The sequence below is a fragment of the Plecotus auritus genome, assembly GCF_963455305.1.
Source record: "Plecotus auritus genome assembly, chromosome: 8".
Lineage (NCBI taxonomy): Eukaryota > Metazoa > Chordata > Mammalia > Chiroptera > Vespertilionidae > Plecotus > Plecotus auritus.
In genome coordinates, this window is record NC_137782.1 from 86,905,631 (window position 1) to 86,932,947 (window position 27,317).

Below are 27,317 nucleotides of genomic sequence, written 5' to 3' on the forward strand. Positions count from 1 at the left end.
TTGGGGAAGGGAAAGTGTCTTTTCCTTTTACTGCCTTTATAGTCTGTAGTGTTGAATCCCCTCTACTCAGTGTTTTACTATAACCTTCTTACCACTTTTGGTTATTCTGGCAGTCCAATCCATAGGCTGGTTTTATAGCGAACAACCTTTTGAACATCTAAAATTAAAAGAAAACCACTAGCCCCCCTCAGCTAGGCTAGGAAGCAATGGCTCACCTTGACTGCTCTATGAGAACACCTGAGAAAACGAAGAGACTCGTGTCAGAAAGTGTCCTCCAAGTCATCTTTGGGTAACAATGTCAGGCTCAGATGAGAGGCGTCTCCCTTCACCCGGGAGATGTCATTTCAAAAGAAAATAGTGTAACAAATAATGTGTATCTCTTTTAGAAGCAATGCAAACACCTCCCTACCCTCCCTCTACTTCTGTGCCCTCACTCATATCTTCTTCCCTTCTTTAGTTACTGCTCAACAAGACCAAAGAATTTATTAGTAGCTGTTTATTGATCAACGGTTTGATATAAAGTTATTTCAGATCTTCAGAATTTGCCCAAATGGAATCACAAGCATTACAAAGTTTTCTTTTTCCCTTAAAAAAAGGATAGGGGCAGGTTGGGAGTACTAGCAGTAGTGACATTTGAGAATAAATTAACAAAAAAAAATTTAGTCTTATCATTTATTGGTGACAAACACTAAGTTTTACTTACATTCCATGGGAAGAAAAATTCCAGCGTAAACAATGAATCAAAGCAGTACTTGCAAGCTACCGTGCTTTCCATCTGGACCATGTGCAGGACCTTACCGCACACATTTCTGTGCACAGTAACACAACATCAAAAGCAACAGTTTTAGAGATAAACATAGGTAGGTCATTCTTTTCAGCCCTACATGGAGATGTAATCAACAGTATAAAGCACTCGGGAAAACCAATCTGCAGTTTTATATGTACTACGTGGAGATCATATCCTATAGTGTAGTGAAAGCTATGTGTCCTCAAGAGCCATATGTATATACACACAATTTTAATAACCTTTAAAACAAAGATCAAAGTTCATTTAAGTCCTGTTGCATTAAAAATGAAATAGCAAAGGAGCCAAATGATCGTTTAAAGTTTAAAATTCCTAAATTGTCCAATTTATACAACTGTGGGAGACTTCATCAAGATTTCTGAGAAATCCAGGACTGTTTCAGCTAAACCAGAGGGCACACAATTTGCTTCACTGAAATGGTCCTGGGTTAGTCCAATAAAATGAAAATGTATAACCATGTACACATGGATTTAACCTTTGCCGGTTAGATTATTGATAAAGTCAGTCTCAGAAAAGTTTCTAAACTGTGCTATATAACTAGATACAACTGGGAAACTCAAATGAAAATTTATATAGTGTCATTTCAATGGAAAGAAGATAATGAAACAGAATATGTATGTCTTTTGGAAAAGAAAGCAGTGGTGATGGTGATGGTGTAGGTACCACAGGAGGTGATGGGCCAGCACGCTAGAAAGGTTAGTTTGCGCTGAGTAGGAAGCATTTGATTTTTCTCTGGTGCTTTCAGCTCTGGGCCGGCTGGTCCAAGGCCTCTCTCTGACGTGGGTGTCCAGGATTTGTCCCAAAGTGTTTGAGTGAGCCAGTTTGAGAAGGGGTCGCGCTTTCTGCTTTCTTTTTCTTCTTTCACACAGCGAAACAATACAAACAAAAATGCACCTCAAAACCAAGCAATGAGGTGCCTGGGGCATAGACCTGCTGGTTTCCAATTGAGCCGGGGCTGCTTGGCAGGCCCCATCTTCCCTTCCCCTGCAGCAGCTGCTGCTGTGTGAGGACAAACCATAGCACACATGAGCACAGCCATGGCACCTCCTTGCGTTCCCGCCTTCGTCACCACTGCTGTCTCCAGTTCTTTACCCATCATGTCTCTCGGCCCACTGGAGGTATCAGAAATTCCAAATTTTCAAAGCAGTTTCAGTATTTTCAGTATATGTTGGGGATTTTACAATGGTTCATGGCCAGAAGGGGTTCAGCACCTCCCACACCTTTAAGGAAGAAAAAAATGAAAATGGCATTCGTTTTGAAACTTAGGGAGAATTACACACATGATAAAAAAAAAAAATCATAGATAATGAAGTCCAAAAGCACAGGCCCTAGTTTATGATAACTGGATTACAGTCAAGTTTTCACAGGATATACTGTCAAGGGAAAAAAGCAGGGAGGAGAATGTGTGCATGGATGTTATCTGGGGGGGAAAGGAGGAAAATAAAAGTATATAATGTATTTGCATACAGAATGAGGAAGTGTCCATACATAAGAAACTAATAAAAATGTGACTTCTAGGTAGGGGGTGGGGATAATGAGATGGATCGGGATAGCATGAGGGCAAGAGTTACCACAGCATACCTTTTAAAATTATTTTGATTTTGGAAACATGAATGTATTAACTATTCAAAATTAAATTTAAAAAGAAAATGGAGCTGCACCAGTGTGACTCAGTAGTTGAGCACTGACCCATGAACCAGGAGGTCATAGTTCGATTCCTGGTCAGGGCACCGGGTTATGGGCTCCATCCTCAGTAGAGGGTATGCAGGAGGCAGTCAATCAATGATTTTCTCTCATCACTGATGTTGCTCTCCCTCTGTCTTCCTCTCTCTGAAATCAGTAATAATGTATTTTTTTAAAAGTGGAGTTCTACCGAAGCCGGTTTGGCTCAGTGGATGGAGCGTCGGCCTGCGGACTGAAGGGTCCCGGGTTCGATTCCGGTCAAGGGCATGTACCTTGGTTGCGGGCACATCCCCAGTGGGAGGTGTGCAGGAGGCAGCTGATCGGTGTTTCTCTCTCATCGATGTTTCTAGCTCTCTATCCCTCTCTCTTCCTGTCTGTAAAAATATCAATAAAATATATTAAAAAAAAAAAAAAAAAAAAAGTGGAGTTCTTTGTCCCAGACTTGGAAAGCTTTCCAGAGAACAGGACAGGAAGGGACTGAGGCAAATGTTTCACTACTGAGTTGAGCATACAGTTTTTATTTAATGCAAACAAGGACAGAACTGCCTTTCCATGTAAATCAGCTCACTCACACAGACATTGGTCCATTTCCTGTTCTTGGCATCTCTGTACTTTGTTGGTCCAACTCAGACAGCAACTTTAAAATATTCAGTGCAGCCTAACAGGGAATAAAAAGAAAAGTCTGACCTTAGCCACTGCTCGAGACCACAGCATAAGACACTGATTAGGGAGGGGAGAGATTTTCCTATTGCCCAACAAAGAGGTGGTCCCACTAAATAACCTTTTTCTTTAATGTTTGAACTTTTAATTTAAAATTTACATTATTAAATCACCTGTTAATTTTATTATATATTTCCTTCTAGTATTTTTAACCTTGTGGTAACGGGACTGTTATATCCTGCTTTAAACCAAAAACCATATTTCCTTGTTAGAATACATTATCTTTGGAGACATTAATTTGATGGATGCATTATATTCCATCAGGTGAATATGCCAAAGTTTATGCAGATAAATCAATTTCTTTTCGATTTTAGTATTTCTTATAACAATTTCATCTGAACATAATACCACAGTAAGGGGCTTTCTGTAGCTGCCAGAACTTGGGCCTGCAATTCCTGCTTCTGGTAAGAGGTGGACTGAATATGGTATCTGGAAGAGTTCCAGGATCCACAGTCCACAAGGGAAGGGTTGGCTAAAGCTAATGAGTTCCCATAAACATAATGTGAAATCAATCCAGGCGACTAAGGAAAAAATCTTCAGAAATATGAAATCTATACAATAATTAACTGTCTACAGTCTGTTGGAGACCCCTTTACCTATCTTTCTGAGACCAGTAACAGGGTGGAACCAGACCCCCAGTGTGGGAGAACATACCATGTCATGGCAGGACTCCAAATCCTTTCCAATACCATGGCTGATCAGAGGTGGCTGAGAGGAGCAATTGATAAGAGATACAAACTCGTTCTTGTTGTTTTTGGGGAAGTCTTTGTATTCAACCTAAGGAGGAAAAGAAAACTGAGGCAAAGGTAGGGAAGTATGCATATGAACTGGACTATGGCTCTGGGCCCAGCAAAGTGGGAAATAACACGTCTCTCTCCCTGGTCTCAGCACCTGACATGCTCAGTCAGCCATGAGGAGGGCCTGGGGCTGCAGGCAGAGCATGGCCACAGTTTCCAGGAACCTAAATGTCTACTCAAAAACCCATCTAAAGAAGCCATGCCCTTCCCTACCAGGCAGAAAGGGCCAGCACAATGAATGTGTTCTCACTGAAATCTAAATTCTTAACTACCGCTAGGTCAGACGCTGTTATTATTATGGTTGGCTTGGATAGTTAAAATTTTTATTACCAAAAGTCACAGATTTTCTCTTACCATACAGGCTTGTGATACTTTCCATACCTTTCTACCCTTCCTCAGGATGACCCTTTTACCATGCTTGCCTTACCCATCCCCTAGACAAAGAACTTGATTTAAAGAAAAAGATACAGCCCTGGCTGGTGTAGCTCTGTTAGTTGTACGTTATCCAGTCTACCTAAAGGTGGCCAGTTCGATTCTCGGTCAGGGCACATGTCTGGGTTGCAGGCTCGGAGGCAGCTGATCAACGTTTGGCCTCCAATCAATGTTTCTCTCTCTCTCCTTCTAAAAGTCAATAAAAAATCTTTTCAAAAAAGCCCGGCATAGCTCAGTGGTTGAGCATCGACCTATCAGGGCACATGACAAGGTTGTGGGCATAATCCCCACTGGGGGTGTGTAGGAGGCAGCCAATCAATGATTCTCTCATCATTGATGCTTCTATCTATCTATCTCCTTTCCTCTCTGAAATCAATAAAAATATATTTTTAAAAAATCTTCAAAACAAAACAGGAACAAGGTGCAAAGCTTGTTTTCTGAGAGAAACCCAAAGATGCCTGCACTGAGGTACAGACTACACGGCTCAGGCTTAGCAGTTACCTGGAATCCCTGGACTCTGGAAAGATAATCCAACTGCTCAGAGGGTCTTGTGAGAGGTCCATGGGGTACGTGGCCTGAAGAGATATTATTCTTTAAAATGGTCTCAGCTGTGGGCGAGGTGCCCCCATACAACAATTCACGGGCTATCATGGCAGTTACTGTGGCCTTGGCAGGATTCGGAGCTGCCCGGGTAAAATCTTTGGTGTGATGTCCTTGACTGACTCCTACGGCCTGGGCAACCTCGGGCACCATAGGAAGAATTCCAGCAGGCAGCTGCTGATGACTAAGATAAGGCATCCTAAACTCGTCCTCTTTATTGCCTAGAAAGGGACACACAGACGAATCAATGCAAGTGCACACACACTGCCTGCCTGGAAAGACGTTAACAAAACCCCACCCTGGCCTATTCTCAGTGCACACATTAGCACACAATGATGCAGAACTGAACACATTGTAACTCATTCACTGGGCACCTGCTATTACCAGGAACCATGCAAATCCCAGAAACACATTCAGATTGAAACAATATTAACATCACACTTACTAGTCCCATTTTCATCCCCAGAGACAGGCTCAAAAAAGGTTACTTTTCTTCCATCCCCTGGTTTCTTTATGGGTGTCTTTAAAACAAACAAACAAACAAAAGGGTATGAGTATAAAACAAACTGTTGGAAAATTAGTTCCTCTTTCTAAAAAAAAATTATGAATTCCAACCAGCATAATCTTTGATTTTTACACTTTAGGAATCTGAGGAGGCAATCAGCAGGAAGCCCTCCTCCCAAAGCCTGACCACCATATTGCTTCAGCCGCCCAGCAAGCCTTAAGGCAAAGCCTGTGCTCCCCCCAGTGTACAGACCCACCCATGCCAGCCTGCCCATCAGAGCATCTAACAGTGCACCGGACCAAATGCTGAGCCTCCTTCTGCACTCACAGGAAGAGGGGAACACTAAACCAAAAAAGAAGAAGATACTAGATTGGCAGAGCCCAAGGTGGAGAAGCTACACAATATTTCTTGGAGCTAAAATCCAATTAAAAGATAAGGTGACATTTCTGTACATTGACAAACTTAGGGGGAAATGTTACTAGATGAAAATTTTGTCAAACACAAGGTCTCCTTTCTGAGAAGGTACCCGAAAGCCAAGTCAAAGATCTACACAGATTCTCTGATGAGTGTTTGGGGTCCTACTTATTAACTATGTGGCCACAGTGGGTGCCACTTCTCACCACTGATACAACTAACTGGCAGAGGTGAATGAATCAGTCCTGGGTTTTTCACGTTTATTCCAATAGGAGCTTTCAGTAACTAGAGAAAGGTCAGTCAAGGTTAAGGGTACTGCTTAACAATCTTGGCAGAAGTAAAATTTTCAATATAGGGTTAGTTTTACATAGTTTTAAATTTATAAAGAAACTAGTGGCCCAGTGCATGGATTTGTGCACATTGAAAGGAAATTAGAAGAAATATTTTAATATCGCTATTTGCCCTTTCTCTATAATAGAAGTGTCAGAGATGAAAGAAAATTAGTAGAATGTATATGAAAATAATAAATTGGTTAATAAACAACATGATATAACAAAGACATGATATAAAGACAATAAAAACATATAAAAACACTGATTAAAGCAATGACTGATAAATTGATTAAACTTATTCAATATCTCCCTGTACACCACATAAAAGTAAAAACACTTTCAGAGTGCTTGAATAATTTCCCTTGTGAAGAAGTATTTACAATTTTAACGTCATAAGCTCTTCGAACTTGAGAGAAAGCAAAATATCACTGACCATGTGTAAAAACAGGTTCAGGCAGGAATAGTCCTAATCTGTCTAGAGTATGTCCTTGTGATTTATTAATAGTCATTGCAAATGCTGGCATCACGGGAAACTGTCTTCGAAATAATTCAAATGGGAGGCCAGTGTCAGACAGGGACAAATCAATTCTTGGAATCAGAACAATCTCTCCTTCTGCAGATCCTGTTAATACTTCAGCTTCAATTATGTTAGGTCACAATCTTTTTTTTTTTTTTTTTTTTTAATATATTTTATTGATTTTTCACAGAGAGGAAGGGAGAGGGATAGAGAGCTAGGAACATCGATGAGAGAGAAACATCGATCAGCTGCCTCCTGCACACCTCCTACTGGGGATGTGCCCGCAACCAAGGTACATGCCCTTGACCGGAATCGAACCTGGGACCCTTCAGTCCGCAGGCCGACGCTCTATCCACTGAGCCAAACCGGTTTCGGCTAGGTCACAATCTTTTGATAATAAATCTAGTACCATTACAAAGACCCCATTTACTATTTTTTTAATAAATCTTTATTGTTCATATTACAGATTTCCCTCTTTCCCCCCCCCCCCATAGCTCCCCTCCACCCGATTCCCTCTACTTCTGCCCCATGCCCTTACCCCCCGCCACTGTCCTCATCCATAGGTGTAAGATTTTTGTCCAATCTCTTCCCTCACCCCTCACACCCCTTTCCCCCTGAGAATTATCAGTCCACTCCCTTTCTATGCCCCTGATTCTATTATATTCACCATTTATTCTGTTCATCAGATTTTTTATTGACTTTTTAGATTCACTTGTTGATATGTATTTGTTGTCACTTTGTTGTTCATAATTTTTATCTTTACCTTTTTCTTCTTTTTCCTCTTCTTAAAGAATACCCTTCAGCATTTCATGTAATCCTGGTTTGGTGGTGATGAACTCCTTTAGCTTTTTCTTATCTGTGAAGCTCTTTATCTGACCTTCAACTCTTAATGATAGCTTTGCTGGGTAGAGTAATCTTGGTTGTAGTTTCTTGCTGTTCATCACTTTGAATATTTCTTGCCACTCCCTTCTGGCCTGCATAGTTTCTATTGAGAAATCAGCTTACAGTCTTATGGGTACTCCCTTATAGGTAACTGTTTTTCTTTTGCTGCTTTTAAGATTCTCTCTTTGAATTTTGCCCTTGGCATTTTAATTATGATGTGTCCTGGTGTGGTCCTCTTTGGATTCCTCTTGTTTGGGGTTCTCTGCGCTTCCTGGACTTGTAAATCTATTTCTTTCACCAGGTAGGGAAAGTTTTCTGTCATATTTCTTCTAATAGGTTTTCAATATTTTGCTCTCTCTCTTCTTCTGGAACCCCCATAATTCGGATGTTGGTACGCTTGAAGTTGTCCCAGAGGCTCCTTACACTATCTTCATATTTTTGAATTCTTTTTTTTGTTTTTCTGGTTGCATGTTTTTTGCTTCCTCATATTTCAAATCTTTGGTTTGATTCTTGGGGTCCTCTAGTCTACTGTTGAATTTTTATTATTCTTTATTTCAGACAGTGTACGCTTAATTTCTGACTGGTCCTTTTCCATTATTTTGGCATTCTCATTAAGATCCTTGAAGGTCTAAGTTTCTCGGAGGTTTCTACAAGATTCTTGAGTAACCTTATAACTGTGGTTTTAAACTCTATATCCAGTAGTTTGCTTTCTTCCATTTCTTTCATTTGTGACGTTTGTCTCCGCATTTTGGCTGCTTCCCTGTGTTGATGAAGTGGCTTTGTGTGGTAGGTGACCTTTAGGGGCTAGTGGCTCAGCCTCCCCAATCACCTGAGGTGGACACTGTTGGTGCACCCCTTTGTGGGCTGGGTGCACAGTCTTGTTGTAGTTAAGCCTTGATTGCTGTTGATACACTGGGAGGAATTGACCTCCAGGCCAATTGGCTGTGAGGATCAGCTGTGTCTGTAATGGAAGAACTGCTGTGCTAGAGACACCCTTATGGGGCAGAACTTGCTTCAGTGGGGCTTTGGTGCTCACCGAGTCTGCCTCTTGAGTGTGTCACTTATGGATGTGAGGCATTGAAATCTGGTATGGTCTCACACTGACCACTAGGTACACTGGCTCCTGGATCTCCAAAGGAAGTGCGAGTCAGCTACTGCCTGAGGCCACTCTGCAGGAGCTACAGGGAGATCTGCAGATTTCTCCTCTTTGCTTGGGGTTTGAAAGTTTTGGAGCTGACCCAGCTGCAGTGTGTTAGGTTAAGCTGCGAAAGGGCAGGCCATTTTTATGCAAAAGCCGCTGCGCAGTTTGGGTGGGTTTGTAAATTGGGTGGGGCGGGGTCTCAGGGAATCACCAGGGTGTAGCAAACAGCGATGGCTGCCAGTCAGCTGTCTCTGTGTCTCCGGGTCTCTGCGTCCCGCGCCCCAGCACAGTAAACAATGATTACTGCGAGCACCTCTGCAAGAAAGACACCCTCACTTTCCGACCTGACGCCAGACAGTCCAGCTTCTCCCCATAGGAAACTGGAGTTCAGAGCAGTAGGGAGCTTGTATCTCCTTCCTGATTGAAAATAACAGCGCACTCAGTCACCAGCCCGATTCGCGCGCCTCCGTACCTCTGCTTTTCCGCGCCCCTACACGTCCTACCCGGTCTCAATGTGCTTTTTTCTTTCCTTCTAGTTGTAGAACTTCTACTCAGCCAGCTTTCCCGTGGTTCTGGGTGATAGCCGTTTTGTCTTTTAGTTATAGTTTTGGTGTGGTTGTGAGAGGCAGCACGTACAGGTGTATACCTTATGCCGCCATCTTGGTTTCTCCCCACTTACTATTAAGATTTCTCAATAGCATGATGAGTACACCTACTATCAATTTTAATTTATGACATGGCATTCCCAAAGGAATAATACTATTAAGAAATTCGCCTTGGCTGGTTTGGCTCAGTGGATAGAGCGTCGGCCTGCAGACTGAAGGGTTCCAGGTTCGATTCTGGTTAAGGGCACATACCTGGGTTGTGGACTTGATCCCCAGTAGGGGGCGTGCAGGAGGCAGCTGATCAATGATTCTCATCATTGATATTTCTCTCTCTACCCTCTCCCTTCCTCTCTGAAATCAATTATTTATACACACACACACACACACACACACACACACACACACACACACATATGAAACTCAATGGGAAAATTTTCCTTTTTGGCATCATCTGATGAATCGATGGAATCATCACTCAAATAGGTGTGAAAATCTCCATGGAGTATATCCAAAATGTCATTTAATTTATGAACATGCTCATTTTTAGGACAAAGAAATGATCAACGACAGATCGAAACACACGCGTGCGACTGGCACCAGCGAGAGCATTATATGTATCTCACATATGAAAGTCAATGTTTATTTTTAAACTAGAGGCCCAGTGCATGAAATTCGTGCATGGGGGGCTGGGGGGGAATCCCCTCAGTGCAGCCTGCACCCTCTCCAATCTGGGACCCCTCAGGGGATGTCCGACTGCCAGACATCCCTCTCACAATCCTGGACTGCTGGCTCCTAATCGCTCACCTGCCTGCATGCCTGGTTGCCCCTAACTGCCCCCCGCCCCCACTGGCCTGATCACCTCTTACTGCCCCCCTACTGCCGGCCTGGTCACCCCCAACTGCCCCTCTCTGACGGCCTGGTCACCCCCAACTGCACCCTGCCCCCCCTCCACCCCCGTCGGCCTGGTCGCCTCTTATTGCCATCCCCCATTGCCAGCCTGGTCACCTCCAAATGACCCCCTCTGCCGGCCTGGTCACCCGTAACTGCCCGCCTGCCAGCCTGGTCGCCCCCAACTGCCCCCCCTGCCAGCCTGGTTGCCCCCAACTGCCCCCCCCCTGCTGGCCTGGTCACTCCCAACTGCCCCCCCCCCCCTGCTATCCCGGTCGCCCCTCACGGCCCCCCCCCCGCCAGCCTGTTCGCCCCACACAGCCTGCTTGTTCAGTCATTTGGTCGTTCCTCACTAACCCCCCTGCCAGCCTGGTCATAGGCAGCCATCTTGTGAGGGCATGAAGGTTAATTTGCGTATTACCTCTTTATTATATAGGACTGCCAGTGTGCATCATATGTACCAGATGGTCAGTCAGTTGGACAGACACATGGTAGGTCACTTAGCCCTTTACATCCTCCTATATAATAAAAGCCTAATATGCTAAGCGTCCGACCCTTCGACCAGTCGCTATGATGTGCACTGATCACCAGGGGGCAGATGCTCCGACCGGTAAGTTAGCTTGTTGCTAGGGTCCAGCTGATCAGGACTGGGCGAGATGGGCCAGACACGCCCTGGAGACCTCCCTCAGTCCCTCCCCAGCCCCAATCATGCACCAGGCCTCTAGTATATAGATAAGAAAACTCAAGTCTAAATGATGGCTTTTGCCCTAACTCTAAAATCACACTGTCTCAATGTCACAGAAAAATCAAAGCCTGCTCCACAACTCATGATAGCCCAAGTTGATGCATCTTTTATATAGACCTCATTCTAAGAGTGCAAATGATAGAATCACACATTCATTAATTTCAAACCCTATTATCCAGCAACCCACTAACGGAAAGGAACAAGCTGCTCTCCAGCAAAGCATCCTAGACCACAAAGATACTGGTACAATAACATGACGCAGAGTCATTTTTGTGGCCATGGGCATGCAACTCTCTTTCTGACTACATTATAATAGTCCAAATGGAGAAGATGCTGCACAGCAGGGCTGCTTTATGGCCAAGAGGTGCCAGAGTCCCCCAGATTAAGGGGAGGTCTTCTTGCAATTAGAGAGCAAGGACACAGAGCCTCAAGCAGTCACCTTCTCTTCTGATTTGAGGGCTGGTTTGGTGGGCTGAGCCTGCGGGACTTTGAAACCAAGAATCTCCAGCATGTTCTCAGCTGCATTGCGTTTTGCCACCTTCTTATTGGTGCCTGTTCCCTCCGCGGTATGGTTTCCAACCTTCACCTGCAGAAAGAAGGCAGGACTCATATCAGTGCTTAAACCTTCAGCGTAAAGACCAGTCAGGAACTGATGTGCTGGCCAAAGAATCCAGCAATGGTCAGAAGCCAGACAGCTTACCAGTGGCACCTGGGAGCTGGTCTGCACCAGCTGCGAGAGCAGACTGGCAAATATGCAAGAATTGGGAGAGCTCATTTTTAAAGGCAGCCATTATCAAACAGTATATTACATAAGCTTATAATTAAATAAATTATTTTAACAGGTAATGAATACTTAAGACACATCACTTTCTCATTAGACTACATTTGACAGTTACCTATGCTTTTGAAGTACTTTACATGTTATATTTGAATATTTTTACTGATTTTGAAAGAGAGAAGAAGGGAAAGAGAGAAAGACAGAAATGTTGATGTGAGAACACACTGATTTGCTGCCTCTTGCACACCCCCTACTGGGGATCGAGCCCGCAATCCAGGCATGTGCCCAACTGGGAATTGAGCCAACTTTTTGGTGCACGGGACAATGCTCAACCAACTGAGCCACACCGGCAAGGGCACATCTGTTATATTTGTATGGTGGAAATATTATATAATTGTGTGCTGCTGCTCATCTCTTCCCAGCTTCATAACCAGATGTGGAAACAGCCATGATTGGGGTTTTACACCACCAAAATCTGCAAACACTATAGAGCAAGAATTAAGTTGTTTTGTTGAGTGTCTATTCTGGACTTAAGTGATGGAGAAAGGGTAATAATGCAGATTAAGTTTAAAAGTATGTCAAGTCTCAGCTATGACATTATAACTAGAAAAAACTGAAAATTCTTCTAGTCTTCAAAAATTATTATGATTGAGCAGAGAAGTTGCTTCTATTATTTACAAATAAGAGAAGTTCCAACATGTCTTTGATGTTTTACTTTCATCTCACTTGTTAATGTAAACAAAAATACCAACCAATATTAATGCTAGAACTACACTCATTTGTCAGTGACATGAGTAGCCTGGAAAGTACAGGCATTTATCTATAGTCTGATTTTATAACACTGCTGTTACTGATAGTCACACTGAAGTTAACAATGTATCAGATTTACAATAAAGACTATTATACATGTGTAATATATTACTTGTAAACTGTGTGCTACACATCCTTTCTTATCAGTGAAATTTATAAAATATCTATGTATATATTTATATATATACATACACAGGGTACGGCAAAAGTAGGTTTATAGTTGTGAGTACACAAAACACAGAATTTATTCTTATATTAGTATTTATTAATTATTGTACTACTTCACATATGAACAACTATAAACCTACTTTTGACCTACTCTGTATGTGTGTAGATCCATACATGCATCCCTCCACCACACTCACTACCCTCACCTGAGAGCTGGTTGGTTGTTAAACATATTCCAGGACAAACCACAGTCTATAATCCCCTTCCAAGATAGTCTGAACCAAATCAAAAGTCCTATGTGACAACATTGACAGTATCAAGAAAGCCTTCCTGGCCTGTGAAGAGGGGCCTGGGATTGAACCCCCTGACTAGCCATCTACCAGCCATTTGACCTTGGGCAAGTTAATTAGCGATCCTCTAAGCAAGCTGGTTTCCTCTCCTAGAAGAGATGGATCATTCCTCTTCTTGCCTGTGACTGGGTAGGTGAAACACACCAAGCTAAGTAATGATGCTTTAAGTTGTAAACTGCTACACTAAAGTATCCTGATTTTCACCAGAATACACTATTAAATGCAAATCACAAATTAAGCTGCCCATGTGAACATCCACTTAATAAGCTAAGTATGAAGAGAAACCCTCTGAACTAATCTGAAGTGCCACCACAACCTAAGGAAGAGCAACTTGGACTCCAGATTCCACAGAAGGTTTATGAGGAACAGGAAGAGAACATTTAATGTAACTTATAAAATTTATCTTCTGAAAATAATATAAACCATCAGGTAGATGTAATAAAGAAATAAATCTACCCCAAATCCCACCATCCCAATGCTCTTCTAACGGACCCCATTTGTGTCCAAGCTCCTACCTGCTGACAGCAGCCCTGTACAGAGAAATAAGGCTTTAAGGCACCAAGTTACTGCAAGCAACATGGACTTAACATGGACAATGTTGATGACAGGGAGCGGATCACTGGCCCAACACGCTGGACCTGGGATCTCGTCAGGCTCTGAGATGGGACAAGGTCAGAGAAGGGCCCTCCACAAGCTGCACTAACCCACCTGCATCACAAACTCCCTGCGGCGCGGGAGGCCTCGCTCTGTGAGAAGCATGTACTCCGGCTCCTTCTCCTTTTTCGCCTGCTGGATCTGGGCCAGTCTGCTAATAGGGTTCATCACCTGGCCATGTTCTGGGCCGCTCTGTACCTGAGAAACAATTATTACAGAAACCATGTGCCATGTTAGTCACAGAAACAACCTTGCCAATTCAGAGATCAGGACATGACAAGAGTTACTTTTATATTGATCCAATAGCTCCAAATTTAAGCTCCTCTTTTTTAAAACTATTTTTAATTGAAAGATGTTTAATGATTTTCTATGATTGTTCTAAAGTGATTTTAAGGTCTTCCTGGCAAACCAACATCAACATTTCACTATGATTAGGCAAGCATCATTGTAATCTCTGCTTTTTAACAATTTCAACAAATTACAATGAAAAGGTAAAAAAAAATAAGAACACTATTCCTAAAACTTCCCATAACTCTGTACTGTAAGATGGGTTCCCAGCTTTCTTAACAATGACTCAAAATCCAGAAACCATTAAAAACATACTAAAAGAAAAAAAATTTTTTTTTTTTTTAAAGAAAAAATTTTTTTTCAAGCTGATGCCACATAGAAAGAAGAACCCCACAGTGGGCATCTTCAGCTCCAAGGAGTCCTCACCTATTCTGACAAGGAGTGACTTCCAAGAGAAAAATAAAATTGCTGAAGTATGCTAACTATTAAACAAATAAAGAAAACTTCAAAAGCATGCTAACTTTTCTATGTATAGATGCTAACTTATGTGTAAGAAAAATTTGGATGTTGATACAGCATGTAACCATATTGACAATACTGACATTCATAAACGTCCCCTCATGGACTCCTGTCCCTTCTTTGGGGTTGGGGTGGAGAAGCAGTATAATTTTTGATAGATTCATTGGCATGACTCAAAACTCCAAATCAAGGTTTATACTGAGATGTCTTGCTCCTATATCTGCCCCTAGCCAGCTTTCCTCCCATGAATCTCCTTCACAGTGGAACAGTACAGCAGTCCACGAGATAGAGGAAGCTCGGTTCACTGCTCTTCCCGCGAGTGGGCACTGACTGCCCTTATGATCACAGGGCTGTGAGCACACCCACTTCCAACAGACATGTGCAAGCCAGCGGGTAACTCCACTGAACCCAGCTCAGTGTCCTTATTCCCCTGACCTGGGACTCCCAAGAGAACTAGAAAAAGTGGCCGTGTAAAGGGTGTCTGGGGCCTGGTGTGTGCACATTAGCTCCCTCCCCTTCCACTAGAGTCAGTAGCCAGCGTCTTGGGCTCCCCAATCGTCTGCAGGCAGTGAAAACACCCTCTTCATTCAGATAGGTGCTTACCCTGACTATGGGTTTTGTTTTCTTTTTGATTCGGGGCTTCACCCGTTCAACTACAGGCAGGGGTGGTAACTTCTTCAACTCCTCAAGAATAGCTATAGCAGCATTTTTCTTTGAAATCTTCTTGCTCTTCCCTTCACCTTCCCTCACAAACTCCCCAACGGACACCTTGGTCACAAAGCTCTTCATGTGGGGTGGGCCAGTCTCCCGGGCGACCTGTTTTAGAGGGAAAGACTGAGTGAAAGCATGACAGACACTTATTACAAGCTGCAGGGAACACTGGTTAATACACTACTTCACATGAGACACAGGTAAAGGGGAACTAAGGACAAAATCCATTAAGTGAAGGGAGCCTAAATGTCGGCAAAATGAAACAGTGATCATGCTGAATACTTTTTCTTATTTTTCAAACTTTTTAATGTTCTGGGGTCTGAAGTGTCCAACACAGGGAAACATTTTCTATTACCACCTTCCTATAAAAATGGCTCACATCTCCACAGGGTCACAGAATGTCCTGAGTTTAGGGTGATCCACCGCAAACAGCATAAAGGAAGCTGGCCCAGCAAAGCCCAGAAATAACTGCAGCACAAAGAGTTTGAGTTTAATATTTGCTCTGAGCCTCCAGCCAAGTTTGACTTTATTAAATACTGGCTGCTATGCAGCTGTAAAGAAGAATGAGAAAACCTCTAACATTGAAAGTGATTAAAATCTACTGGCTCAGTAAGTTAAAAAAGCAAACTGCAGAAGAGTATACATACTGAGTGGCCAGATTATTATGATCTCTGAACGCATAATAATCTGGCCACTCAGTGTGTGTACATATATACATATATACGTATATACAGACACACACACACACACACACACACACACACACACACACACACACACATATGTATATTAGAGGCCTGGTGCATGAATTCGTGCATGGGTGGGGTTCAGCCAGCCTGGCCAGGGGTAGGGGACATGGGCGGTTGGCTGGCCTGCCTGCTGGTCGAACTCCTGGTTGAGGGGACAATTTGCATATTAGCCTTTTATTATATAGGATATACACTGAGTGGCCAAATTATTATGCGTTCAGAGATCATAATAATCTGGCCACTCAGTGTATATGATTCCGCTAACTTCTGTGTTAAAAATAGAGTTTTACATATGTTTACATATACACATGTATGTATAGATATGTGCTTATATGGTGATTTAAAACATACACACACACACACACAAAACAAAAACAAAAGAACAGGAAGGACAAAGCAGAAAGCAATGGAATTAGTTCCCTACAGCAGGTGGGAGGGATTGGGGTAGAGAGGGAACAAGATGACACTTCTGAATGTGTCTTTTGTCCAGTTTTGACTTTTGAAACCATTTAGTGTTCTAAATATTAAAAATAAATCAACAAAGAGGGAAAAACACTAAAATGGAATATGAACAGAAACCTAACTGCATATCAAAATTATTACATACTCACACAAAAGGAAAATAAAAATCGAATTCTACCCACTCAGCCAAGACACCCTTGGAAAGAACTAAGAAGACTTAGATTACCAGATTTCAAGACTTTCTATAAAGTTACAGCAACTGCAGCATCATGGTATTGTTGAAGGACAAACCGATCAATAAAACAGACAGAATGCAGAAACAGACCTATACATATAGTCGCTTGATTTTTGGCAAAACACCAAAGCAAATCCAAAGTCATCTTTAAAAATATGGTACTGAAGCAACTAGATATCCACATGAGAAAAAAACTAAACCATAATCTCAAATTCAATCACCAACAAAAATTAACTGGCACTAGAATACAAACCTAAAGGTGAAAACTAAAACTATACAGCTTCTTACCCTGGCTGGTGGGCTCGCTGGTTAGAGCAAGGGGCGGGGAACCTTTTTTTTTTTTTGACAAGTGCCATTTGGATATTTACAGCATCATTCATGGGCCATACAAATTTATCAACTTAAAAATTAGCCTGCATTTAATTAACTCACCCCTAATGCCTTGGAAGGGCCAGGCCAAATAATTTCGTGGGCCTTATAAAGCCTGCAAGCCAGATGTTCCCCACCTCTGGGTTAGCACATCGGCCCGCACACCAAAGGCTCGTGGGTTTGGTTCCTGGTCAAGGGCACATACCTAGGTTGCAAGTTTGATCCCCAGCCTGGTCAGAGTGCATGCAGAAGGGAACCAATTGATATGTCTTTTTCACATCAATGTTTCTCTCTCTCTCTCTCTCTCTCTCTCTCTCCCCCCACCCCCCTCCATTCCACTTTCTAAAAAAAAAACTAAAAAAACCCCAGCTCTACAGCTTTCAGAAAACATGAGAATTCATGAAATTAGAAAAGAATTCTGGAACACAAAAAACACTAATGATAAAAAAATTTTTCTCAAAATTAAAACTGCTCATTAAAAAACATTTAAAAAGTGAAAAAGGGAACCTATAAAATGACAGCAAATATTTGCAATATATGTATCTGAAACAAAGGAATGATATCCAGAATATTTAGAGGGAATGATATCCAGAATATTTAGAGAACTCCTACAAGTCAATAATAAAAAGATAAACTACTCAATTAAAGAAAAGCTTGAACAGGTATTTTACAAAGTAAGAGCTCTAGCCCTAACCGGTTTGGGTCAGTGGACAGAGCACGGCCCGAGGACTAAAGAGTCCCAGGTTCAATTCTGGTCTGATACCTCAGTAGCAGGCTTGATCCCTGGCCCTGGTCAGGATGCATGTGGGAGGCAACCAATCAATGTGTGTCTCTCTCTGTCTCTCCCCTGCCTTCCACTCTCTCCAAAAAAAAGTCAATGAAAAAATATCCTCTGGTGAGTATTAACACAACAAACAAACAAATAAAAATAAGAGCTCTACATGGCCAATAAGCATTTAAAAGAGTGCTCACCATCAGTCTTGTGTTCCCAAGATGAGAACAAGAGGCATCTCAACAGAGGCCTTGACTGCCCTACACCGAAAGAGGTGTGCTGTCAAGAGCCCAGCTTGCACAGTCCCTGCAGACTGATTTTAGGGAGCTCCTCCAGGTTACCTCCCCCACCACCCCTCCTGACAGACTAGATTCCAAAATTCTCCCTCCCTGAACAGTGCTCTCCATGTCCTCAGAGCAGCCACCCTGATGGCTCATGTCAAATTCAAAGCCCCAACCTGGTCCCTCAGCAACCATTTTCACTGTCTATTCACATCATGATCCCACCAATCTACACTTGGAGTTTGACCTAGAATGTATTTACTGTGGTCAAATCACAACAGCCTCCCAGTGATTTTCTAACTAAAACTATGTATTTTATAAAAAAATCAAGTTGTATACTTTTTTTGAAGTACTGTATGCATGGCTCCTGTCTTCTACCAAACACCTAACCCAGCTTCCTATGTGACAGAATTCACTATCAAAAGCTTAGTTAAGCCGAAACCGGTTTGGCTCAGTGGATAGAGCGTCGGCCTGCGGACTGAAAGGTCCCAGGTTCGATTCCGGTCGGGGGCATGTGCCTTGGTTGCCGGCACGTCCCCAGTGGGGGGTGTGCAGGAGGCAGCTGATCGATGTTTCTCTCTCATCGATGTTTCTAACTCTCTGTCCCTCTCCCTTCCTCTCTGTAAAAAATCAATAAAATATATTTTTAAAAAAAACAAAAACAAAAAAAACAACTTATGAATTTTTTTTTAAAAAAAAAAAGCTTAGTTAAGAAAAAATATTCTGTTCATTTAGTCAATAAATATTTGCGGAGCATCCGATATAAGCCAGGTAATCTGTCAGGCACAAGAGATACAACTGTTAGGAAAAATGGAAGCCCAAATTTGTTCAACTTTTGATATACGAGTTATTTAATATAAGTATTCATATCAACTGGTTTGGTTCTCAATGCCACAAACTGTAATGTTTTAAATTATTACTTTAAAATAAATAAATACTTTAAAAGATATTCACCACCAGAGGGCAATCCCACAATTTCTTTTGTGACTACTTGAGAAATCCCGGCTACAGTTACATATTCCTGCACACACATCTGAAAGCCAAATCTGAAACCTAAGCAAAAGTGGAAGTGCAATGAAAGAACATCTGGTCCCTAAATCCCACAGAGCCACACCTAAAATGGCAATCCCTCACTAAGGTTCCAGAAAGCTCCATGACTCTCAGGCAGGGTTGCAGTGTGAGCAAGTGATAAGCTTCACAGGGATTCAAGGCCCTGGCCCCAGTAGTCATCTCTGTAACCCTGAAGTGACCCAGGAAGCCAGACATCTGACTCTTACAATCTTGATACCACTCCCTCCAATATTTGCAAATCCATTTTTTGTGCCATTCTAGTCCCTCAGGAGGTGGGGAAAAGGAACATTTCTTCCCTTCCCAAGGATATCTTGTGTCTTCTTGGGGTAAAGCTCCCACCTAGTTCCCACCTAACAACTAGTCCTGTCATTCTGTATGTCCCCTGTCTCACTGCCTCCCCAATCCCTATCTCCCACCCCCAACAGAGGGGAAAAAGCTGGAAAGAATGAAGGTCCAGGTAAGAAGATACCAGCCCTAGAACCACCTGGTGCTCTGAGCTCTGGAAGGGGAACAATATAAACCTGGTCTTAAATGCCAGAACAGGAAAGGGGTAGGTGTGGGGGGATGTGGGGTGGCCCTGTGATTCAAGTGCACCTCTCCACCACCACCCGTGCCCCATGGCAGGCAGGTTAGCACTGCTAAGCTGTAGGAAAGAAATCATCATCAATCAGCTGATGGCAGGGATAGGGAACATCTGGCCCCCCTGAGGGCTGTTTAAGGCCTGTGAAATAATTTGGTTTGGTCCTGTCCAGGCAAATAAGGGTGAGTTAGTTAAATGTTTGACCAACTATAGCATGCTAATTTTTATGTCCACAATTTTGTATGGCCCCTGAATGATGTTATGGCAAATTAGACATATGGCAAATTTATAAATATCTAAATGGCCCTTAGCAGAAAAAAGGTTCCCCACCCCTAAAGACTGATTAGGATGCTAGCACATAATATAAGATAGATTAGATAGATAGATTTATTTCAGAGAGGAAATAAGAGGGGGAGATAGACACATCAATGACGAGAATCATTGGTCAGTTGCCTCCTGATGCTACACTGGGGATGAAGCCTGCAACCCGGGCATGTGCTTTGACCGGGAATCAAACCGTGACCTCCTGGTTACAGGTCAATGCTCAATCATTGAGACACACGGGTCGGGCAGAAGGTATATGAAAAGTCAGGCATAAAATATGGGGATCAGCTTTAACTGCAAAAACACTACAAAAGTTTATGAATCACTTTAAATTGTTTTAAGCACAGTGGGATTGTGCCCATAGCCAGAAAGAAAAGGAGTAGATTTTGGTAGACTCTGTATTTTAATATTGCTTATAAGATAAATTTACAGCACCTGGGTGAGGCTGGCAGTGCAGGGATGACTGGGCTAAGTTAAAGACGGAGGAAATTGAGGCTCCGAGATCACACAGCTGCTAAGTGATAGAGGTGGGAAGAAGCCCAGACCTTCTGACCCACAGTCCAGGGCTGCACCCACTCTGCTGGGCTTCCTGACTCAGAGTTTGTTTTCATAAACCACTTGTTTTAGTGCTGCTTTAGGAACAGCCTGAGTTAACCTCAATAGCTATGATTTCATTGACAATAAAACAGATTTACTACAAAAAAAATTGTTTTAAGCATATGTCCCACTGCAAATTACGTTTGCCTAAAATAACAATGTGTGAGTTTAAAGCTCTTTGGAAGACTAAATCTATCCTATTTACAATGTTGAAAGACCAAAGGATTGATAAAGAAATCTGCATTGTATATTAAAACATAACCTTGGGGGGTGAGAGTGGCGGGGAGAGGTCAATTGGGGGGAAAAGGAGACATATGTAATACTTTCAACAATAAAGAATTTAAAAAAAAAACATAACCTTGCATAACCAAGCGTGGAAATCAAAAGAAAATAGACATATGGCAAATTTTAAGGAAAATGTTTCAAAAAATTCTCCTTTACCTGCCTAGTCTATTTGGACTCACTTTGTCTTTGAACGAAAAACACTGTTATTGTCCATTTTCTTTTTTTAGACATTTTATTTCTTAAAATTTTTATTGTTGAAAGTATTACAAATATCCCCTTCCTTTTCTCTCCATTGCCCCTCTCCACCTGGACCCCACCCCACTCCAGGCCTTCACCACCCTATTGTCTGTGTCCATGGGTAATGCATATATGGATGTAAGTTATGTGTTTATTAATCTCTTCCCACCCCCTCACCCCTTTTCCGAGATTTATCAGTCTGCTCCATGTTTCCATGCCTCTGGTTCTATTTTATTCATCAGTTTATTTTATTTGATTCTTTGTTCATTTGTTTTGACTTTTAGATTCAATTGTTGATAAACATGTATTTATTGCCATTTTATTGTTCATATTTTTTATCTTTCCCCCCACCCTCTTCTTCTTAAAAAAGGACCCTTCAAAATTTCATGTAATACTGGTTTGGTGGATGATCTCCTTTAGCTTTTTCTTGTCTGGGAAGCTCTTTATCTGACCTTCAATTAGAAATGATAGCTTTGCTGGGTAGAGTAACTGGTTGTAGGTCTTTGAGTTTCGTCATTTTGAATACTAGTATTTCTTGCCACTCCCTTCTGACTGCAAAGTTTCTGTAGAGAAATCAGATGACAGTGGTATGGGCCTTCCCTTTTCTCTTGCTGCTTTTAAGACTCTCTCTGTCTCTTTAATATTTGGCATTTTAATTATGATGTGTCTTGGTGCAAACCTCTTTGGGTTCCTCTTTTTTTGGGACTCTCTGCCCTTCCTGAACTTGTATGTCTATTTCTTTCACCAGGCAGGGTAAGTTTTCGGTCATTATTTTTTCAAATAGGTTTTCAATTTCTTGCTCCCTCTCTTCTCCTTCTGGCACCCTCATAATTCAAATATTGGTACGCTTGACATTATCCCAGAGGCTCCTTACACTATCTTCATATTTTTGGATTCTTTTTTCTTTTTGCTCTTCGGATTGGGATTTTTGTTTTGTGTTTTGTTTTGTCTTTTGCTTCCTCATATTCCAAATAGCTGGTTTGGTTCTCAGCGTCCTCTACTTTATTGTTGATTCCCTATAAATTATTCTTCATTTCAGTTAGTGCATCCTTCATTTCTGACTTTTTTTAGTTGGTGATAACAAAGTTCCTTGAATTTCTCACTATGTTCCTTGAAGTTCTCAGTAAGTTTCTTGAGTATCCTTATAACCACTGTTTTGAACGCTGTATCTAGTAGTTTGTTTGCTTCCATTTAATTTATTTCTTTTCCTGGAGATTCCTTCTGTTCTTTCATTTGTGACATGTTTGTTTCCGCATTTTGGCTGCTTCCCTGTGTTTGTTAGAGCCCCTATGTCTCCTGGAATTGGTAGAGTGTGGCCTTGTGCAGTAGGTGTCTTGTAGGGCCCACTAGCTCAGCCTCCCAAATCACCTGAGCTGGACACTCTAGGTGCTCCCGTTTAAGCTGTGTGCACTGTCCTGCTATTGGTGCCACTGGGAGGGATTGACGCTCCAGGCCATTCGGCTGTGAGAACCAGCTGCGACCACAGTGGAAGAGCTGCTGTGTAGGAGATGCCCCTATGGAGCAGGACTTGCTTCAGTGGAACTATGGTGCTCATTGAGTCTACCCCGTGAGTGTGTTGCTCATGGATGTGGTAGGTGTCCATTTTCAACTAACAGTGGTTAATTATTGTTTTTAGACCGTAAAGCTCCGAGTATTTTCCAACATGGTGGCCGGTAGAACTGGAGTGAGGAAGAGAGTGTAAGGGAATGAGAGGGGAGTGTGTGGATGTGCGGGTGTGTGAGTGTGTGGTGTGTGTGTGTGTGTGTAAAACAATCAGATCTCACAGGAGTCTTGGGGGCAGGCAGTTCAGGCTTTCCTGGACAAAGAGCCCCTGCTACGGCCACAGGCACTCTCTAGGCAGGTGGGGCTCTAGATGAGAAACCACACCATCTTGAAAGGGGGAGCAGCAGAAGCTAGGAGCCCAGCCTCTCCACCTTGACCAACTATAGCATGCTAATTTTTATGTCCACAATTTTGTATGGCCCCTGAATGATGTTATGGCAAATTAGACATATGGCAAATTTATAAATATCTAAATGGCCCTTAGCAGAAAAAAGGTTCCCCACCCCTAAAGACTGATTAGGATGCTAGCACATAATATAAGATGATAGATAGATAGATAGATAGATAGATAGATAGATTTATTTCAGAGAGGAAATAAGAGGGGGAGATAGACACATCAGACTAGCCTTGGACACCACCCTGGACCTCACAGTGAGTTGAACGCCAGCGGGACATTGCACGGGCTCCCACCCAGACATACTGTGAGGCAAAAGCCAGAGGGACCCTGAGTGCCTGCAACTGACACCTGCAGGACCAGTTCTGTGGGGGAAAGGAGTACAGCTCAGAACAGGGACAATCAAGGCGTGAGACTCAGGGAAGACCCAACCTCTAGGCTAAGGAGTCACCAACCACTAGATTACTAGGTAGACTCTGTATTTTAATATTTTAACCTCTGGGACCTCAATCAGGTTGCTCAGGGCCAGAAGGGACAGTGACTCATATTCACCTACACTGGAGCAATTTCCAGGAAGCCCAGGTCCACCAAGGAACCAGATTCAACAACATCAGAGCAAAATCTAGAGAGGCCCACAAACAGCAGACCCAAAGGTATTTGAGTTTGTGTGTGTGGTTGTTTTTTTTTTTTTTTTTTTTTTCAGAGTGTGTGTGTATTTTTTGGTTTTTGTTTTCTCCTTTTTTTTCTTTCTTCTTGCATATCTCAAATTTCTCTCTTTCCTTTGATTCTACTCTACTTTAGCCTGTTCTTTTTTTTTTAATATATTTATTGACTTTAGAAGGGAACGGAGAGGGAGAGATAGAGAAACAACAATGAGAGAATCATTGATCAGCTGCCTCCTGCACACCCCCCATGGGGGATTGAGCCCACAATCCCGGCATGTGCCCTAGACTGGAATTGAACCTGAGACTCGTCAGTCCACAGGCTAACGTTCTATCCACTGAGCCAAACTGGCTAGGGCTAGCCTATTCTTATTAATTTTTCTTGTTTTATTTTTCTTCTCATTTCTTCATTTTACTATCTATATCTTAATATACCCATTATTACATTTTAAAATCATTATTATTATTTCATTTATTTTGTTTCCTCTTCTTTTTTCCTCCTATACTAGATCTTTTAGCTTTCTTCTTGCTTCCATGTAGCCATTTTTTCATCTTCTTCTTTCTCCCTTTTTCTTTACATCCCCTCTAAGTTTTTGGTCATGTGTCTTTTAGTATACTTTTTATTTTTTCTTCCCTTTGCTTTCTCTTCTTTTTCATTCTTAGTTTATCCTGTTGTTGCTGCACTGAATAGCTTGATTTTTGTGGTGTCTTTGGTTTGGCCCTGTTGTGTCTTATTCTGTTCCCCCATCAGCACCTATAGAACAACTGGCACGATGACACTGGGGGTGAACCTCATTGGCAGCAAGTCAGAGGGAAGATCCTTCCTACAAATGGGACATCAACAATCAAGTCCCAATTACAACAGGCGAGCCCAAATAACACAAACAAGGGGCATCCCTGGAGCATACAACGCAGGTGAACAAAGACTGCACCACTGGACTCTGAAGACACTTTCTACATTAGGCAATCCCACAAACACTGGGAGGCATAACAGTTATATCTAATATATAAAAGCAAATACAAAGAGACAGCTAAAATGAGGAGATAAAGAAGCAACCCCCAAATAGGAAAAAAGAAGGAATCTCCAGAAAAAGAACTAAGTGAAATGGAGGCAAGCAACCTATCAGACATAGAGTACAAAGCTGTGGAGAGTGGCTACAGGGTTTGAACAGGTTCAAGCCTCGGACTGACTTGTGGCAAAGCCACATACAAGTCGCAAAAGGCTATACTTGTAAGCTTGACCTTATATTCCGACCCTGCAGTCCTAGGTAGCTGAGGGCTGAGGGCTGTGGGCTGTGGGCTCTGCGGGGGGGCAAGGGGAGTGCAGCAAGTGCTGCCTAAATGAAGCTTGATAGAGTTCAGAGAATGGCAACAACAGGAAAAAAAGCAGATTTGAAATTCGCAAGAACATTGTAAACATCTTGCCCTTGTTTTGCTTTATGTGATCTGACTATAAAATAAAGCTTTGGCTTACAGGCTGTGTCACTGTTTCCTCATCCAGGCACTGTGATCCTACCTGGCCCCAACTGTATTCTCTTGTCTGTATTCTTTAATCCTTCACCGCCCCTCCTCAGGTTCACCCCTGGCCATCCTGGATGTGGTTCACAAAGCAATGGTATAAAGATGCTTAAGGAACTTGGTGCAAATTGCAACAGCATGAAAAAGAAAATAGAGGCCATGAACAAGAACCATACAGAAATGAAGAATTATATATCTTACATCAAGAACACACTGGAAGATATGAAAAGTAGACTGGATGAAGCAGAGGATCTAATCAGCGATTTGGAAGACAAGGTAGAAATAAATACCCAATTAGAACAGCAAATAGAAAAAAATAATTAAAAAGCAGGAACGTAGCTTATGGGAGCTCTGGGACAACATGAAAGGTAACAACATCCGAAGTATACTATCTAATAAAAGAGTAATATGCAAATTGACCGTCACTCCAAGACACAAGATGGCTGCCTCCATGTGATCAAAGATGGCTGCCCCCATTAGGACACAAGATGGCCACCACAAGATGGCCTGCAGGGGAGAACAGTTGTGGGCAGTTAGGGGTGACCAGGCCGGCAGAGGAGGGCAGCTGGGGGAGACCAGGCCAGCAAGGGAGGGCAGTTGGGGGCGATCAGGCAAGCAGGGAGGGCAGTTAGGGGTGACCGGGCCAGCAGAGGAGGGCATTTGGGGGAGACCAGGTCAGCAGGGGAGGGCAGTTGGGGGGGGGGCAGGCCTGCATGGGAGAGCAGTTGGCGGGGGACCAGGCCTGCAGGGGAGGGAAGTTGGGGGGGACCAGGCCAGCAGGGGAGGGCAGTTGGGGGGACCAGGCCTGCAGGGGAGGGCAGTTGGGGGTACCAGGCCTGCAGGGGAGAGCAGTTGTGGGCGATCAGGCCAGCAGGGAGGGCAGTTAGGGGTGACCGTGCCAGCAGAGAAAGGCAGTTGGGGGAGACCAGGTCTACAGGGGAGGGCAGTTGTGGGCGATCAGGCCAGCAGGGAGGGCAGTTAGGGGTGACCGGGCCGGCAAAGGAGGGCATTTGGGAGAGACCAGGTCAGCAGGGGAGGGCAGTTGGGAGGAGCCAGGCCTACAGGGGAGAGCAGTTGGGGGGACCCAGGCCTACAGGGGAGGGCAGCTGGGGGGGACCCAGGCCTGCAGGGGAGGGCAGTTGGGGGGGACCAGGCCTGCAGGGGAGGGAAGTTGGGGGGGACCAGGCCAGCAGGGGAGGGCAGTTGGGGGGACCAGGCCTGCAGGGGAGAGCAATTGTGGGCGATCAGGCCAGCAGGGAGGGCAGTTAGGGGTGACCGAGCTGACAGAGGAGGGAAGTTGGGGGAGACCAGGTCTGCAGGGGAGGGCAGTTGTGGGCGATCAGGCCAGCAGGGAGGACAGTTAGGGGTGACCGGGCCAGCAGGGGAGGGCAGTTGGGGGCGACCATGCCTGCAGGGGAGGGCAGTTGGGGGGGGGCCAGGCCTGCAGGGAGGGCAGTTAGGGGTGACCGGGCCAGCAGAGGAGGGCAGTTAGGGGTCACCAGGCCAGCAGGGGACGGCAGTTGGGGGAGGCCAGACCTGCAGGGAGGGCAGTTGGGGGTGACCGGGCCAGCAAAGGAGGGCAGTTAGTGGTGACCGGGCCAACAGAGGAGGGCAGTTGGGGGAGACCAGGTCTGCAGGGAAGGGCAGTTAGGGATGACCAGGCCAGCAGGGGAGGGCAGTTAAGGTGACTGGGCCAGCAGAGGAGGGCAGTTGGGAGCGACCAGGCCTACAGGGGAGGGCAGTTGGGGGTGGCCAGGCCTGCAGGGGAGGGCAGTTAGGGGCAATCGGGCTGGCTGGGGAGCTGTTAAGCGTCGACCAGGCCTGCAGGGGAGTGGCTAGGGGTGATCAGGCTGGCAGGCAGAAGAGGTTAGGGG

General features: G+C 43.6%; 1 protein-coding gene across 14 annotated transcripts in view; it reads right to left on the bottom strand.

Moving 5' to 3' along the window:
* Positions 1-481: 481 nt before the first annotated feature.
* STAU1 (staufen double-stranded RNA binding protein 1) overlaps positions 482-27,317 on the bottom strand; it is a gene marked incomplete at its 5' end in the record, with an annotated part of 71,305 nt that continues 44,469 nt past the window's right edge. For 8 of the 14 annotated variants that reach the window (XM_080682894.1, XM_080682896.1, XM_080682895.1 and 5 more), the window contains 8 exons: positions 482-2,025; positions 3,061-3,146; positions 3,863-3,985; positions 4,939-5,258; positions 5,483-5,558; positions 11,506-11,652; positions 13,881-14,024; positions 15,237-15,467. In XM_080682894.1, coding sequence (XP_080539020.1) covers positions 2,010-2,025; positions 3,061-3,146; positions 3,863-3,985; positions 4,939-5,258; positions 5,483-5,558; positions 11,506-11,652; positions 13,881-14,024; positions 15,237-15,467 — 1,143 coding nt within the window. In that variant the 3' untranslated portion in view covers positions 482-2,009. The remainder of the gene's footprint in view (positions 2,026-3,060; positions 3,147-3,862; positions 3,986-4,938; positions 5,259-5,482; positions 5,559-11,505; positions 11,653-13,880; positions 14,025-15,236; positions 15,468-27,317) is intronic. The other 6 variants (XM_080682898.1, XM_080682888.1, XM_080682886.1 and 3 more) reach the window with 1 other exon arrangement.